This window comes from Tachysurus fulvidraco, chromosome 19 (genome assembly GCF_022655615.1).
Source record: "Tachysurus fulvidraco isolate hzauxx_2018 chromosome 19, HZAU_PFXX_2.0, whole genome shotgun sequence".
Classification (NCBI taxonomy): domain Eukaryota; kingdom Metazoa; phylum Chordata; class Actinopteri; order Siluriformes; family Bagridae; genus Tachysurus; species Tachysurus fulvidraco.
The window spans coordinates 11,552,194-11,571,084 of NC_062536.1; the positions used below are offsets into that span (position 1 = coordinate 11,552,194).

The 18,891-nt window shown below is 39.7% G+C and overlaps 1 protein-coding gene across 5 annotated transcripts in view; it reads right to left on the bottom strand.

Moving 5' to 3' along the window:
- Positions 1–18,891, bottom strand: part of dock4b (dedicator of cytokinesis 4b) — a 94,269-nt gene that overhangs the window by 38,548 nt on the left and 36,830 nt on the right. For all 5 annotated transcript variants that reach the window (XM_047803778.1, XM_047803777.1, XM_047803776.1 and 2 more), the window contains exons 8-20: positions 15,061–15,212; positions 10,837–10,918; positions 10,668–10,728; positions 10,324–10,456; positions 9,916–10,004; positions 8,039–8,164; positions 5,399–5,523; positions 4,970–5,132; positions 4,059–4,165; positions 2,013–2,166; positions 1,727–1,824; positions 1,108–1,191; positions 456–556 (exon numbers count right to left, since the gene is read on the bottom strand). In XM_047803778.1, the coding sequence (XP_047659734.1) occupies positions 456–556; positions 1,108–1,191; positions 1,727–1,824; positions 2,013–2,166; positions 4,059–4,165; positions 4,970–5,132; positions 5,399–5,523; positions 8,039–8,164; positions 9,916–10,004; positions 10,324–10,456; positions 10,668–10,728; positions 10,837–10,918; positions 15,061–15,212 (1,475 nt within the window). The remainder of the gene's footprint in view (positions 1–455; positions 557–1,107; positions 1,192–1,726; positions 1,825–2,012; positions 2,167–4,058; positions 4,166–4,969; positions 5,133–5,398; positions 5,524–8,038; positions 8,165–9,915; positions 10,005–10,323; positions 10,457–10,667; positions 10,729–10,836; positions 10,919–15,060; positions 15,213–18,891) is intronic.

The window sequence follows — 18,891 nt, forward strand, 5'->3', positions numbered from 1 at the left end:
AGTGTAGGGAGAACATCACAGATGATAGTAAATGAATTGTTGCATTCAAGAGTTTGGTAATGACACAAACACAGTGGACTGTATCATGATGATAAGATCAAGCCCAGTCTAGTCTTCTATTTCGGATTAATCATGGTGTCACCCACTAGAGGGACACTCTGTGTATGCATGACTGTGTGAGAATGTGTCGAAGACAGAAATCCTGTTAGGACTGTGTGAGGAGGGAGAATAAGAGACTGTAGAATCACACCGAGACCCAGACCGCTGGTGGAATGTAGGTGACCAGTTCACACTTCACCAAAGTGTCAAGCAGATCCAGTAACACAGTGTCTCAATGCAGTCCTTGACTATCATTTATGCGTTTTATTCAGAGACACTGTGTACACTAGTAACATAAAGGCACAGTGTAGGCAGATCTCCTAAACAAGAACACTTGTGCTCCAGAACGTACATACCTGTATGACAAAGCTCCTGCAAAGTGGCCCTCAATGTAGGTGTCCATGACGGGTTTAAAGTGCTGGAACTTGCTGTCCTGGAGTAAGTTTATAATGTGCACCTGAGGAGAGGAATGGGAAAAAAAACATTCATTTCTGAGTTGATATTAATGTCGAGTTCAAATTGTAGCTAATGTTAAATTCGGACATTTTTTCAATAACGTGTCAGCGGTATACGAACTTTTAGCTGTTTCCCAAAAAGTGGATCATTTGTCTATTAAATAGCATCTCAAAGTGTGTTGTTTTTATACCACAATAATATCTGAGAACATTTTGCCTTTTTAAACATTTACAGTTACATTTTATGTTGTGGAACATCCCCAAGACAAGGAAAATAAATTCACACCTTTAGATTTGTGAACAACAAACAGCCCTACAAGCTACACATGGATTTAGCAGTGTAAATAAAAGTGAAAAAAAAAATCATATGGTATTTAAAAATGGTTTAAATCCTTCTTGCTCAGGCCTTGCTAACACTGAACGATCCAAAATACTACAAGTTCACAAAGTTGCAAGAGGACACATATTGGTACAGTTACCTTTTTAACGTATTCACATAAATATCTTAAGGCTAAAACTGAAGATACAGCTGACACGGATTTAAAAATCTTACAAGGGAATCAAAGACTTTGAGGCCGTATCTCTGTGGGTTCTCATCCAAGATTCCAAAGAGCGTGTCCAGTGTGTCCTGTAAGAACTGGAAAAAGACCGATTTCAGTTACAAAAGAAAAACAGATATAGTTCAGTGCAAAAGTTTTCATCTCCATGGTTTATGGGTGGGAAAAGAAAATGCACCTCTTTTGTACTGGACAATAAATTCCCTGATGTTGAAATGAAATGTTTGAGGAAAAAGCCAATCCAAAATACAAGGTTTTGGTTTGACTCAGTCTTCAAAAATGGCTTCAGAAGGGAATGTATGAAATATGAATAGTTACACCGGGAGGAACATTACATCTGAGAGCATCCTAAGCTGTTTAGATGACGTATATATATGAAGATGTAAAGAGTTAAAAGAAAAAAGGTTGGCAAAGTTAGACAACATTAATATCCCTTGTGTATTTGTTCACTAATAACATATTAACATGTGCTACTTTATTATTTTTTTGTTACTTAATAAGATACATTTCTTTGCTTGATTTTTTTGACCCAAGGGCTCTAGCACTTGTAAAGTAAAACAGAGAACATGGCTAGTGACACACTCATTAGTGAAGTTACATTGCAGTGTTGTCTACCTTAACTATTTCAGAGCCATCAATCTCCTTCAGTTTGGAAAGGCTGTCATTGATCCTCTCGGGGTGCATCCTCCATTTCAGCAAGTCCAGCATTTCACCTGCACAGAGATCAGTGCAATACGTTCTCTCTGCATCACTGCTACTCCGACTGCTGTCCTACTGGGTGCTAACTTCTCTAAGTATAAGATTCATCTAAATATAAGTCACATTATGTATAATGTTCTTGTATAATGAAATATATTCCAGCACACATCCAGACACACCCGATATGAGGAGAATAATGTACCATTTTGAGTGAGTTTGGTGGAACAGAGGAATGAGGTGATCCAGAAGGACTCTTTGCTGCTTTTCACAGCTTGATTGTTGCCCTGCAGGTTGGTTTTGAAGACAGGCAGATTGAGGTAGCGAGCACAGTCCTGAAGATTAGCATTCTCCTCACACTGCAAAAAAGTAAACGAAGATATCATCTCTACCGCACAAGAAAGAAAAAAAAATTACTAGAATCCACCTCCAGTATACTAAAAAAAAAAAATCACTGACTCTCCATGAGGTGAGTAAAAGTTACCCAGTTTCCACCCACAGGTGAGTAAAAACTGTAATTCAACCCACAGATGAGAAACAACTGCCCTCTTCTGCCTACAGGTGAGTAATAAATGTCTACGTCCACCCACAAGTGAGTAAAAACCATCCACTCACATTCACAGGTGAGTAAAAAACAACCACTCAAACCCACAGGTAAGAAAAAACTGCTCTTTGCTGCCAACAGGTGAGTAAAACCCACCCACTTCCACCAACCACTCCTGCCAAAGAGTATAGAATGCCCTCTAATACCAACGACAGTAAAAATCACCCACATCAAGCACTGTGACTATAGTCAATTACAGTCAATTTGTAATAATAAAAAGAGATATTCCATAATATTCCATAGACATTTAGAGAGTGGCACAATGCCACTGTACACCACCGCAATCCACCTGAAATAAAGCAAAGTGGGAACTTTCTAACCATTTGAGTATTACAGGCATTTCCTACATTGCCTCCACATTTTCACATGCTCAAATATAACTAACAACTGACAAAGAAATGGTCTTTAATGGGTCGGTCACCTGGCCTTAAACAAAAGAGGGAGAAAAAACCTACAGAGAAATCCACAAACAATCATCTGCAGTAAAGGCCTGGTAAAGAATCTATAGGGAGCAAGCATTTGGAGATGTCCGTAGGGCCCAGAGAGATTTGTATCCTAGTATTGTAAATAATGCTAATATTTAGATGCATGTATCTGTGTCCAAATCCTTTTGAGCCTGTGGAAATGGAGGGGCTTCATTCAGATCCATTATAGCTTCACTGTTGTGATATAGAAAGGTGCGTCACTGTCCAAATACTTATGCATCCATTATATAATATCATGCATCCAGAATATAATAAACATAATTAAAAAAAAAAAAAACTCCAGAAATAAACCCCCACAGATACTTTGTAATTCAATTTTAATGACTTTTTCATAGAAATTGCCTCGAGAGGATTTTTTTGTTGCAAAGTGTAATATATTTTATATTCTATTACCAGGTTACCATGCTATAGTTTTTTTGGCTATATAGCCTAGCCTTACTCTGTTCTGCCATCATAAACACAGAGGCTTAACAATAGCTATAGAATAAGCAAGTTTCCGAAGCAAATGTTTGAGTGTGTGTATACATATTTCCCAATTCTAGTGTAAGCCACTGCACTCATCACCATGATGACATCTTATAAGATCATATTTTCTACATATTTCTACAATTTCTGTGCAGCATGAGTTACTGGAAGGTCAGCTATTCACTAAGGCAATAAAGAGGATGTGGTTAAAACAAGGGGTGATGTATGAGTTAGTGGAAAACAAGTAGACTTTTGGTTTCTTGTCTATTGTTTCTATTCATAGCGAAGGTGAAGAGGATATTGCACATTGGTGGGTTTACTCAAGCAAACGTGCATCTTGTGGCATGCAACAGTCTTTCAACACAGTGGGCTGGTTATGTGTGTGTGTGTGCGTGTGTGTGCGTGTTTGTTTAAAGAAGGTGGTCATCCAATACACCTAGGGACAAACCGAGCTCCTTATTGTGCTTTGTTCTGTAAATTCATAGTGCAATCGAAAATCTTCATTTACTAAGAGACACATTTAAATAGCAAGCTTCACAACCCTGGAGTCCTAGGGGTTTGCTCTGGTATATTCATCCGTGCAAAATCACTGTCTGAACCTGACATACTGTTTGCAGGAATGACAAAGAAGTTGTATGCAATGAAAGAAAATGTATACGAAGATGTATGCATGTACACATGATCGGAAAGTAAATACCTTATAGACAATGAGCTCATGGGTGCCATCAGGCAAAGTTCGTCCATCTTCCTGCATTAAGGGGACAAAGGAGAAGCCAAACAGCTTCTTCTCCCCCTTGTCCTTTGCTGAAGAAGTGACAAACACAAAAAAAGACTCAGTAAATAACTTCTCACAATTCACATTTTTTCAGATGATTACACCAGAGTGGCTAATTCTCCCTGCAGGACATAGAGCCACACCTGATTCCACCCGCTTCACCTTTCAATCAGATTTTCTAGCTATTGTTCACTAGATCATGAGGGTGGCTTCTGCTTGGTTAGTATAAAAGTCTGCACCAGCACTTTATAAATAAGATTAGCCAGCCATGCATTAGGTGGAACTCTTGTGTTCCAAATGTTATCAACATTCGAAATAAACATAAATTTTTTTATTGACCAACTAAAAATATGACAGAGAATTTCTGATAAAAGCAAGCAAACAGTTTTCCGGCTCAATTATTTCTGCTGCCATCTATATTATATATAAAACATACTAGAGAATTCAACAAACTTACACATGCAGCAGAACTTCTCCAGCTTGTATTTTAAAAATAAAATTACTGCATGACCGCAGAGACAAACTTAGGTTTGGAAATATGTCCTGAATAGTATATAACCTGGTTATTCACGGCATACTAGAATTCTATAATGTTTGTTCATGCAGTGCTACATTCTGCATTTGTGCAGAGATGAACACAGCTTATGTCAGCACTCCATCACTATATGATTTCACTATGAGAAGCTTCTATCTATAGCAACATCTCTGCATGACTCTTCATTCCAGGTCTAGACAAACTGATGCTGAATTTACATAATCACACACTACACAGGTCAGTCATCTGTTTGTCCTAGAAGTGTCAGTGTAACAACCATTGTAACAGGCATTCTTACTGGAACAGTGGCGAAACTCGAAACGGACATGAGAGCCACGGAACATGTCAACAGGGATGGGCAGCTTAATCTGCTCAGCCCAGCGTGGGCTGTTGTTGTGGTACAGCACAAAGGATTGGTACTCATCAGCCCCCGGTTCCCCTGAACCTGCTGTAACACAGCCCTGCACACACACACAAGCACACACACACGCACAATACACAAGTTGATGCATGCTGTCCATCAGCTCTTATTTTCCACTGAACCAGGAAAACCACAAGCAAGCAATAGCACCACCACCATAATGAGTGTGACGTTAGTTTAGCTTGTTGATCTTTTGTTTAGCTGTTGATCGGTTTCGGTATTGCATGCTTGCAGTTATTTCCATTAATTAAACTGAGGTGTTGATGTACAAAAAGCTTAATCAAATCCTGTGTGAATCCTGAATACCCTGAGAATTTGTCCGTTGGCATCCAGTGAATAAACGGTGACTTCCACATTTCTGGCCACCGTCTTCCCGCCCTTCTCAAATTCTCCTTTCTCCAGCGTGATATACAGATCGTTCCTCATCTCTCCTGAGAGAAAGCAGACAGATGACAGGTGTTAATGCAAGAAAGGCTCTATAAAGTTAAAACGAAACAGTAGATCGCTGCTTTTAAACTCAGTTAATGACACTTGTAAGTCAAGCTTAAATAGCAGCTCACAGACATAGACACTACCTACATTTTCAAGCAGTTACTAAAGCTACTTGGATTAAAAGCTCTAATAAATAATATAACAGATAAACAGAAAAGAGAATAATCCATTATCAGAACGCAAAAAGAATGAGCCCCATGCAAAACGTGTAAATTAGGTGCATAGTTGTTGGCATACATATTAAGAGGCATGCATATGAGTCACGATGCACGCGGAGCACCGTAGCGGCTGCACAAACAATTCAGTTCGCATCACTTTTTTTTTTAAAACTGACACCGATTTCACTTTCGATCATCTCTACTGAGTTCATTCAATTCTATCTTAAACATGTAGCAAGATTTAGCTTAAATGATATATGATAAATATGTTGTGGTAAAGATGTTTTTGCACCTTAAACTTATTCTTGAAGCTTTTGTGGGGGGGTGAACAATTTAATAACAACAAATGTATTCATCTTGTTCAAGGGGCAAACGAAAGCTGTAGTGTGATGCTACATTCCTTGTTTTGGTCACCCAAAAACCTTACTGACTACATGTTATCATCTACTTTCAGCTTTTCCTGTCAGGGGTCACCACAGCGAATCATCTGTTTCCACTTATCTCTATCCTCGGCATCCTCTACTCTCACACCGATTACCTTCATGTCCTCATTTAACACATCCGTATATCTCCTCTTTGGCCTTTGTCTTGACCTCTTATCTGGCAGCTCCATCTCCAACATCCTTCTACCAATATAACCATCTCCCTTCTCTATACATGTCCAAACCATCTCGATCTAGCCTCTCTGACCTTGTCCCCAAAACAGCCGACCTGTTTTGGGGACAACATCCTAATCTCTGATGCCTTCCACCTCTGCCTCATGCCTCATGTCTTTTCCCCACTGCAACAGTCTCTAACCCATACTCACTACTGTCTTGTACACCTTGTACCTGACGATTCACATTAAATTTGGTGTAACCCTTTCAAATGATCTGGGCTTTGGACCGGCACAGAAGTCACTGGCTTGCAACTCCTGTGGCTAGACTCTGACTATGTAACATAATCTAATAAGATTATATTGTAATAAAATATCACATAAAATATATTACTGCAGTCTCTCTCTATATCTTTAACTGTGAAGTGACGGCATGCAGGATTTTATTGATTTCATCTGTCTTTCCACATTCTTGAATTGTCCATATACATTCATTAATCTGCATAGTATAAACCATTTTACCGTCGACCAGACAACACGGATATGTGTAGTCCATCAGCTGGTGAGAATCATGGAGCATGTACTATAGATACAGTACTATATAGTGTACTACACGCTATAGTGTGTTTTTTGTTTGTTCCTCTTACAGAAAGCCCATAGGCAGCAGGATATTTTCTCTTGTTGTTGAACCTACATTTCTGTAGGCCAAGGAGAAGAATACCGTAATAGCCAAGTCCACAAATTTCTCCATCTCATGATACACAAAGTCGTACTGACATTACCTCTATGCACACTTACACACCCAGAGCACGCACACAAAACCACCATGACCTACAATAATGCTCTCAGCAGGTGCGTCCTGTGCCACACACACACACACACACACACACACACACACACACACACACACGTACAGGCAGGAAGGAGGCCTATGTTATCACACCTTCTCCATTCTCGTCACCCATCCACACCTAATCACGCACAACGAAAGCGCTGCACAAGCACTGTTCCTATGCTGGGTTTCAAAAACATGATTAAAAAAATGACGCCAAAGGTTGAGTGTTAGCCGATAAGTATGTTACTTCGCTGTAGCACAGAGTCCCACTGAAGAGAGAGCACCGAGGAAGCCTGCTGTTATGAAAGGGAAGTAATTATATGCCAGACAGTTTCATACATGGGTGTGCTTTATGCAACTTGGGTTAAAAGGGAAGGATGCACAGTAAAGAAAACAGAACTGTGTTAAACGTCCAGACATAAATAGCTTCTGAAGAAGTAAAGACAAGTATATAATCTGTACAGAAAATACATAACATTTGCTGAAGAAATGGCCAAAAAGCACATAAATATAAAAGTAAATATATTGAGTACATTAAGGAATTTTCTAAATGATCAAGGCTATGGACATCACAGAACACGCTACTGTTTAAAAGCTAGCGCACGGGTTTCTTATGCACTTACACATACAGTATATAGCTCATATAAACCAGGCAGGGCCTGTGTATTTGAAAAACCTCCTTAATTATTTAATACTTGTTCCCAGCTAAATCCTGTACTTCTAATATGTCCACACCTGTGGCCTCGGTACACAATTTGAGCTCTACCATGAAAATAATGAAGGTTACTGGAACAGTGTGGTATAGAATACAGTGATTACTGACATTCTGTGAAAACCCATAAAGACAGACAGTGGAGTTTCCTCACCTGGCATGATGATGTCAGAGAAGCCCAGTTTCCTGGTGATGGACACACCCCGAGAGAAAATGGCCATGTACTCCCGCCGCAACTGCTCGATGTCCCCATGGAGTAACTGGAGAGTCACTGCTAGGCCTGCAGACACAACAACCATACCAGGTATTTAGTATTTCAAAACTTCTACTTGTACATAGACGAAATACTACACCATATAGTGTTTTTCCTGCTCTAACATACATGCTGTGAGTGGTCAGTGTCTTGAGTGGCGGTTTTTGCAGCTAGTAACCGCAAACCAAACAGAAAATATATAATTCAGTGTAACACACATCTATGGTGTGTGTAAAACATGGCTTTGATATCATGTACCGTGTAATCGCTTAAAAAAAAAAAAAAAAACACACATCAACATAATACAGCCAACATACTACTGGATCAGTTGAGTGAAATTTTGCCTGATCAGAGCAGCACAGCATCACAGTTAAACAGGAAGCTTGAAAGCCCCCCTTCTTGTCTGCTGCATTCCCCTCCGTGTGCTTTATACATACTTTCGCTTCTCTTTTCTACCTTTAGTTAGAAAGTTCACACATGTCAGCCATGAGCTCACAGAACATTTATGGATGACAAGAGAATTTTTCCTCTTATCATTTTCCCCAGAGTTGAAACCGATCAATGATTTTTGTTTAAACAGAACGCAGTGTAATAGATAAATGCTTTAGTAAAGGACAAAGCAGGCAAGCACTCCGTAACATGGCTAATAAGAATTATTGTAATCGATAGCATAAGGGTCTACAAGTTTCATATCCTATAAGCACATTTAGTAGAGAGAACCAGAAGAGATTCATTGACTGCACGCAGCTATAGAGGGATCTCAGTTACCCGGACAGTACGAACAGTAATTCATAAAACTCACACACAGACACACACAATTATACTTAAGCACTCAAGTACAAATACATAAATACATACAGAAAACACAAAGACACATTAATAACCATCCAAATGCCCAGACAGACTTTAAACCCGATGTCTTGATCGTCTTTTTCCGTTATACAAACATAAGAGTCGACTTATTAAATCTAATAATGCTGTTAACAAGAACATATTACAACCCTTTCATTGTCCCAGCCGACAATAAATCACGTAATACGGTTGGAGATTGATGTAACAATGTAGAAATGATCTATATGTAATTATCATTTCATGGACATTAATAAGAGCGCTCTTAGCTTTTCCCAGTGAATTGTTCGTCATAATAAAATGAAATGTATTCCCATCGATTCCCATTTGAAGAAATCATATCTCTGTTTATTCAGAATGAATCAGTCAGAGGAGATTTTGAAAGGACACGAGTTATTGTCGCTTGCCAGACGCTTGCTACACATCAGTGCTGATAAGACAAACGAGTAAATGACTTCAAGTCAGTCACTGGATTTAATATATTCGCTCATATTGCTTGTGATTATTCAAGATCCACGTTTTTGATGCTACCAGCATGTATGGGAGAGACATGAAACGCTTCATATGTAAATCCTTTGGCTCTCACGGTACAAAATATTGCAGTTATAAAGCTTTAATAAGCAGACATCAATACACAACCTAAGCATGCATGAGCCACCACGACACTGCCTTTATTTTAGCACCCGAATAAAACCTTTTCTCGGATGAAATGGAGCTTGAGTGAGAGCCGTAGCACTAACTGGTACTCTGTTAAATCCTGCATGCCTTATGTTGTTGCTAGGTGAAGTCTTTGCTGGGTAAATGCTGCTTTATGAACTGCCGGAGGAAACTCCATAGTAACTCTGGAAGAAGGCTACTCCTGCTATAAGCTCTCTAACTGATGCGAAAGGTACTTTGGGACCTTTCCTAGGTGTGGAGCTGAAACTTACCCGTGTTGGATCCTGACAGGTTATATCTGGAGTTCGCTTTCTTTATGATGTTGTCGTGGATTTGACTCGAATCACTCTCGGTGTTACATCTACAATACAGAGCACGGAATAATAAAAATCACATATTTGCATATTCACAATGTATTAATAAAGAGCTTATTCTACCCACTTCGGTGCAATGTAGGTCATGCAGGCAACTGTATAATGTTCTCAGTGCCACTGATTGACAGCTTATACTTGTACGGATTATACGGCTGCAGATGTTCCGAAGTCGTTCAAAGCAAAGGCTTTAATATTAAACGATGACGATTAACAATATTGATCCGTGCTATAAACGAGTCCCATGTGTCCATATGTGTGTAAAGAAAATCCATTGTGTCTCTGCAGTGAATATGATGCATCACTCACGCATAGACTTTAAGGACCTGGTCATCTTTAGTGTCAGCTGTGAGTAGATCTGCGATGCTGAACACAGCACAGCCAAATGGGCGCCTGTACTGCACGCTGCATGTGTTTTTCTTCTCACCGGCACCCATCCTCCCTACACACACACACACACACACACACACACACACACACACACACACACACACACACACACACACACACACACACAAATTTAGTCTGACCCCAACTACAGCAAATGAGATGAGAAATATATATATATATATATATATATATATATATATATATATATAGTTGAAACAGCTGTATTAGTCATTAAAGGGAATTAAATAAATGAGCGTTCGTACCTATTCTAATGATGTGCACAACAATATACACATCTTTTCTCAGGTCACTGCTCCCCAAGTCCTAAAAGAAAAACAGCGATCTTTAATGGACACAAATTGCTGCAACGCTACACAAGCCTTCTCTTTGTGCAATTAGTAGAATTGTTTTGACACTCTCTTTAACACTCACCACAAAAAGGGTACAGTGTGTCTCTGTCTTCTCTGGAGACTTGGGCACTCCGTTCTTATTCAGCTTCACAAAGAACCTTTCACTGGAGAGGAGGGAGAAAAAGAGTTGGAAATGAAGAGAGAATACGAGACAAATAGCACAGGATAGACAATGAGGACCAATGAGGTCTCAAGGCTTCACAAAGCATCATGTTTTTCAGCGCTGGGACGAATGGGTTTTTAAACACGCAAAATAACTGAATGCTCTGTAATATCCCACACAGGAGCCTAAGCAAAGCAGCTCAATTATTTACAATCCAGCATTGCAGAATCCAGATCATTTCAGATGGATCTACAATTGAATTCACTTTTTGTACTAAAATATTCATTCAATTCTTCTCACATCTTCAAAAGATTTTTCGACATAGATGTCGAGCTGTGAAGGAACTGGAGCAGACATGAAGCCAAAAGATGCCTTTAAAAATAAAGCAGGAGAGGCAACTCTGCATACACAGAGCTCTGAATGTTAGCAGAAGTACCAGGGTCAGTCCCTCAAGAATCTCAACAGAAAATCATTCTTTGTGCATCCAGTTTTCAATATTTAGGTATTTATTCCCAGCATGACAATTTCCATATATGCTTAAAGTTTAATTAGGATGTTTTGTGCATCGTTGCAGGACAGAGAACGTTTTAAAATTTAAAAATGGGAGAAAGCCTAGAGTATGTACAGGACATCTGGTATGCAGTGACTCCATTGTACTCCAGATTTTTTTGAAATGCAGAATACTACACGGATACAAACACATACAAGCACGCAAACACACCCACGCTCCGAGGAACACAGGCACGGGGAGGGACAGTGATACACAATATCTCACTAACTTACACTTATACACAGGGACATACAGTGGGGAGGGAGGGAGGGAGAGAGAGAGAGAGAGAGAGAGAGAGAGAGAGAGAGAGAGAGAGAGAGAGAAAGAGAAGGCAGAGAGAGAGGGAAAGAGAAGGCAGAGAGAGAGGGAAAGAGAGAGAGAGAGGGAGAGAGAGAGGGAGAGGGAGAGAGAGAGAGAAAGAGGGAGAGAGAGGGGGGGGAGGCAGAGAGAGAGGGAAAGAGAAGGCAGAGAGAGAGAGAGAGAGAGAAGGCAGAGAGAGAGAGAGAGAGAGAGAGAGAGAGAGAGAGAGAGAGAGAGAGAGAAGGCAGAGGGAGAGGGAGAGAGAGAGAGAGAGAGAGAGACAGAGAGACAGAGAGAGACGGAAAGAGAAGGCAGAGGGAGAGAGAGAGAGAGAGAGAGAGAGAGAGAGAGAGAGAGAGAGAGAGAGAGAGAGAGAGAGAGATACAAAAGACACACACAGAAATACACACAGAGAAACACACACTTTCCTGCCAAGTGGTCATGTAATCCGGTTACATGACTTTCACAGCAGTGTGATAGGCAAAGGGAAGCAGACTGCTTGTGTAGTGAAGCCCATTATAGTCTGTAATAGCCACCAATACAACAATTACACCTCTATAACAAACACACACACATGCAGCATGACCGTACATAACTAACACAAACATATGAGCCATGTGTACTCATATACACAAATACACACAGCTGCTACTTAACTGTGCTTTATTGAATTCCAAGCTTTCAATTAGGCTGAAGTGAGCAGTGTGGGTTGTGTGTCCGGTGATAACGCTTCAGCATCACTTCCTGAACAGCAGTATGTGGGCACTGACAGATTCTTATCACATGATATGACCGGTCTGATTTCCATAACTGAAATGCTTATTCCCCAAAGGCTTCTGCCTGAACATGATATTTTCTCCCATGGTGGGTGTGATCGTCAGGCAATACGTTCCGACAGGAGCCGCGAATTAAATGACCGCCGCGGACACAGATTGGCAAATTAAGCATGCCCATGACTGATCCCCATGCGCAGTGCTGAAAATATAAACCATGACAAAAATGGCCCCATGGGACAAGAAAGGGGAAGTCATTATTCTGAAGACTGCCACTCAGTGCTTCTGATACATCCATCTCTAAAATGCAGGACACACACACACACACACACACACACACAAAATGACATCTGTTCTTCCCTGTTGGTCTCTATATGAGAAGGCAGTAGATCCACATCTTTAATCTTCCTGTGGATGGGGAGAAAGTGCATTGCTTCTTCCGCCTTCAATGTATACACACACACACACACACACACACACACACACACACACACACACACACACACACACACACACACACACACACACACACACACACACACACACCTGCATGTTGTTTGTGAGCTACAAGGAGATAGGATTAGGCTTGTAGCAACACTCATCCAAAGCTAAGAGGGGACAGAACAAATGATGTGTGTGTCCATGCTGCTTTTGATGGCTAGGATAAGAGTCAGAGGTGTGCATCATTTCAGTGTGATGGTTAAGAGCTGGACGACTCTTTGACTGAATTCCCTGCAACCTGCCCGTTTTAAAATCTGAGCGTCTCTGGCAGCGGCCCTACCGAAGATAAGGAGCTGTCACACCATCTGGACCTGAACGCCAACCTCACGCTATAGCCGAGAGAATAATTAGCTGGAAGCCATCCAGCCGAGCAGCCATCCTGGACGAGAGCCATTAGCAGATTCTCCATGAAGGCAACAGCAGGGCAAGATACAACTACCCCCCACCCCCACCTTCGGATACACGGGCCGGGGCAGCCTTATCGCACCAGTGAGCCTGCCAGAGTCAGTAATTACCAATAGCTGGAAGAGCTTAACCCACACATGCATTATAAAAGATGCAGCTCTTTCTTCCACATCTTCTACAAGGTGAGAATCATTCTAATGTTTCTGACAATTGGTTCAACTCTTTGATCCACAAAACAATAACCTGTTCATTATTCAAAGAAAAGGAGAAAGAAAGAATCCTCTAACGATTGCTGTTCTGCCATCAATTTACTGGAATTTATCCACTTATAAAATGGAAATTGATCCAAATGCCAGTGAGTCAGAAAACACTGTCTTGCTAAAATGTGAGGAGCTCAGAAAAGTGTTTCAGCGTAATGTGACATCGCAAATTCTTTTTTTTAATTAGCTATTTTTTCCTCATGCACAGGAAAAAACGAATCACATGCAAGACAGAGCAGTAAAATATTAAAGTAGAATATATAGTTAAAAAAGCATGCAACTGGAAGACAATGTGAGGTCCATCAGCCGAGGATACAAAGCACTGAATCTTTAACCACAGAACTAATTTGCTGTGCTCTGTACAAACCGACTGTGATTTGGGAACTTACATTATGGTGCTAAAGGAACTGCTAAACAATGTAGAATTAAACTGCATTTTTACTCATCATCATTATTGGAGATGAAGTCATTTGGTTTGGTCCATTAATGAACCGAAGTTCGAAGATTCTGTCATTAAGTCTGTTCTAAAGGGACCGACTCACGACAAACGGCACAACAAGAGCTGTAGCTCTGATCTATCTCTGAAGGGTAAAAGTGCGAGGGGCATTTTTTTTATTTAAAATAACATGGGAAATATGTTGAACATGCTTAACTATAAATACTTAAACTATGGCATCAGCATAGGTGTATTCGGAAAATCTGTGTCACGGTACCACAGTGCTTGTTTGTATATACATCTTCCCCCTGTCAGTCTTTTTACAGCCAGTCCCTAATGCTCGGTTACTCCACCCACATCTCAGTCTGTTAGAAATGTAAAGATGGCTGAAACGATTAACCCAGATCATTCTCCAGTGGGCAAAGATCAAATCGATGCTTCTTTGAAAACACTTTAAAAACTTAAAGACTTTTTTTAAATGATGGAATAATGTATTACTTTAGAAGGCAATGAAGCTGGATACAGAATTCTGGGACACTGCATCTGGGCAGGTCTGTATAGCAGCCTGTATAAAGCTTCAATGGCCTGTTTACATAATGAATGATGTTTTTATCACTTTTTTTTATTTTTAAAGAAATCTGTGTCATGTTGGCTAAATCCCATGCAGCTAGCAAAGCTTTATAAATGTCGTCATGACACTCCTTGCATAAGCTAACTCTAGCTGAATTTGTTGGCTCTAAACATCAAACCGTTAGAGACCTAATCTTGGCTAATTTAGTGCCGAATAATTGCTTAATGAAATTACAGAAGCCACACAAAATCAGAACTCCCACAATTAAGAGTAATCTCTAAATTGTGAATAAACAATAGCATAATGACCAAATAGCTCCTATGTGCTGTGGTGTGCTAGAGGCTTACCTGAGCGGTCGATTCTCTCTGCTGTCGTAGATGTAGAAAAAAACTTCCAGCTCCTCGCCCAGGTTTGAGCTCATCAGACTCTTCATGTGCACGAACAGGTGATGTGTGCTGGCTGGGGCCGGCGTGTCCTTTTTCCGGTGCCGATGTTCCATCTGAGATCATTTACACATTCATGGACACACACATCGCCAGTTAGACATTCACACAACATTCCCTATCACTAACAGTTTTATTCATTACAATTCAACACTGTGTGTATAGCACTTTTAGCAACAAGATTGTCACAGAGCAGCTTTAAAGAAATTTGGATGTAGATTAAAAATTAGAGCTGTATTTATCAAGCCAGAGGCAGCAGTAAAAAAAAAATAAATAAATCTTCCTGAAGCGACATGAGGAACAAACAAATTAATAATTATAAATCACTACAGCACACAGTTCCACAGATGAAAGACAAACTGTGCTCAGTACAAACCTATCTGGGCAGAAGTACAATGCGGTGCGATGAAGGTTCTCTTTAAAGTACCAAGATTTTCCAAACCATAATAGCCTAAATGCACATATCTTCACAATGATGCCACAAGGCTTTATAAAAAGAATAGCAGAGCTGCACGCATGCCACAGCCACATCCTGGAGTCCCTCGATGTGTGTACAGAAACAGTAATGGCTAGCTTTGAGGGATTCAGCCAAGAACATTGCCCCCTACTTTTCCAGATGGCCTGCAAGAGAGGTGCCAACAAGCAGCTCTGCATCCTTTTTCCTTAGCTACCATACAGCTGACAGACTCAGAGAGAGAGAGAGAGCGAGAGAGAGAGAGAGATGGAAGAGGAGGCCAGGAAGATAAGATTGCACCTAACCAGGAATGAGTTGATATACATAAAGGAAATGGAATGGAGGAATGATTATGCAACATCTGAAAATGAACAGGATAATGTGATGAAATTGGTGAAATTTTATCAGAGATTTCACCTCTTATTTATAGACGCAAAAACTATACATAACCGTAAACCTCTTAGTCTTGCTGCTAATCAATGTCCAAAGGGTCGTTGTGTCCTCCCCTTGCTCTCGCAATCACAAGGAGCACAATCAGTGGCCAGTGTGTAGGCAGGATGCTCTTTAATAGCAACATTGCTTCAAAAATGAGTGTGAGGAGAACAAATACAGACCTGAAACTAGGCTGACGTATTAAATGATGTCAAGCTTTCCGCCAACTGCTTTCCCATATAGTGTCTTCCTTCCTCTATCTCTGGCCACCCTCACATATACACACACACATGCATGTGCTCACACATGCATACACCCTATAAAATATCTCAGCACCTCATAAAATGTGTGGGTGGACTGTGGGTGTATGTGGGGTGGACTGTGGGACCTTCTTTAGACCTGTGGCATTTATCACACTGCACTGAATTTGTGTGTCACTGTTAATGAGTCAAAAAACACAAATATTTAAGCTACACTGCACTGGAGAACTCACACCCACGATACAACAGATGCACACTCCCACACATGCCAGCATGACACAAACCACAATGCTGATAAATGGATGCAAACTTTGTTATTCTATATGCATTTGACTCAACTGGAATTTTTGTAACTGAGGTTTACAGATGTAACATGCACATGTACGAAATCATTAGCTTAAGCATTCAGGGTAAGAAGACTGGGCTATTAGCTTTTCTATTCATAGCTGCCAAGTAGCATAGCAGTTTTTTCTACTCTCATTCAACAACCAGACAGAAAGCAAGATCTGATCACCATCAACCTTGGCCAAATTGGCTTATGCTATTCAAATTCATGTGCATGCACAAATGACAAACATTGTATTCAGAATCAGAAAATGCATGCAGGTTGTAGAAACCACCGGCAAAATAAATTGTTATTTATTAATAAAGACATTTACAATACTCAACTCTGACTCGATAACTGACATTAACCATACTCAAATAACAACACTAACCATACTCAAATAAAGACGCACAAACATACTCAAATAACAAAGACTAAAATATACTCAAATAACAAAGACTCTCAAACCTACTCAAACAACAACACTAACCACTCAAATAACAAAGACACTCAAATATACTCAAATAACAAAACACTAACCATACTCAAATAACAAAACACTCAAATATACTCAAATAACAAAACACTAACCATACTCAAATAACAAAACACTAACCATACTCAAATAACAAAACACTAAACATACTCAAATAACAAAACACTAACCATACTCAAATAACAAAACACTAACCATACTCAAATAACAAGACACTCAAATATACTCAAATAACAAGACACTAAACATACTCAAATAACAAAACACTAACCATACTCAAATAACAAAGACACTCAAATATACTCAAATAACAAAACACAAACACTCAAATAACAAAGACTAACTATATTTGCAGAACTGTACTCGAATAGTTTCTTTCATTTGTGATGTGACGTGTAACCTCTTAAGCTCACAACAAGATTTTTACAGCTCCAGAATCCACAAAAATATGTCAAAGCTGTCACAGATGTTATGGTCGGTTCTTAAAAGCTACCGTTTAATTCCAAACAAGAATGGATAATATTAATAAATGGAAGCAGTCTCTGGACAGTTATGAAGGATTTTTAAGAGATTTTTAGGCACAATTCAAGTTTTATTAGAGAGTTGATACAGGAATACCAATGGAAATTATTCTATTATTTTTAGTTTATTTTAGTCATTATATAGTTACAATCATACATTATTGCTGTTCTTGAGGAAGTCTTAACTCTTGCTGAAAAGGTTTAAAGTCTCAGTATCCTGTGACTAAGGAACAAATGGGAAGAGTTGGATAAGTGCTAGGAGTAGGAATGAAAGTCTGTTTGTAATGACTGATGTCCAAAAAGAAAAAAAAAAGGTTATGCTCAAGCCAGGATGCACCATTTATACTCCAGAGCTGGGTAAAATGAACAAAACGTGGTACCATATTAAACTGCCTAGTAAAAGTTAACAAATCCAACAATGATGATGGCATAAGGATATCACAAGCTCAAATCTCCGTGTGGGACGGATGACATTACGTTCTTCCGCCTCGTCAATAACAGTGACACTAATTAATCAGACGTTTCTGTAGGAGCATATATGTAGAGGAAGGTGGCTAGTGCTATATTTTGTGTTATGCTGTCCTGTGATGCAGCACAATTAAACCTGAAGCAGTTTAGGTTCAATACAAGTTGTGATAAAAAATTATTATTATATTACCCAGTCATGCACTGAGATAATGAGCTCTTATTCCATCCGTCCTCATTAGGGAATAAATGTGTATAGAAGTCCTTCGAAAATGTAGTGGGGTGTCAAGCTAAGACCGCTCTTAAAGTGTTTCGAGGGATTATAGGGCATATAAAGTGTCTAACAAATGCAGCCAAAGAATAAACAATGGTTTGGAAAATTTCTTTTGGACTAAAAAAAAGCAGACGTATTAGAACGTCCAGGATTCATTTTGCATATTTTGGTGAGAAGACAGAAAAGGACTGAAGCAAGAATCATCAGGGAGATAACCATCGGCAGGCTGAACAATAGTGTCATTTCTTCCGCTGAGATTTTATGTGCCAGGTATTCTTCCTAAAAGGCATTTTAAGTTGTTAATTTCTCAGACACAGGTACTGATAAAAAAAAATTAATTAAATAAAATAAATCAGGTGATTGGAAATCTAAAGAGGGAATTAAATTGTGTCTGTAAGTCTGGACAATCCTATTACTAAAATGTGCTGTCATTTAAAGCAGGGCATTCACTGGGGATGTGACCTGTAGGTATACATCTAAGACCACTGGATGAGCTCAATCTATAGAC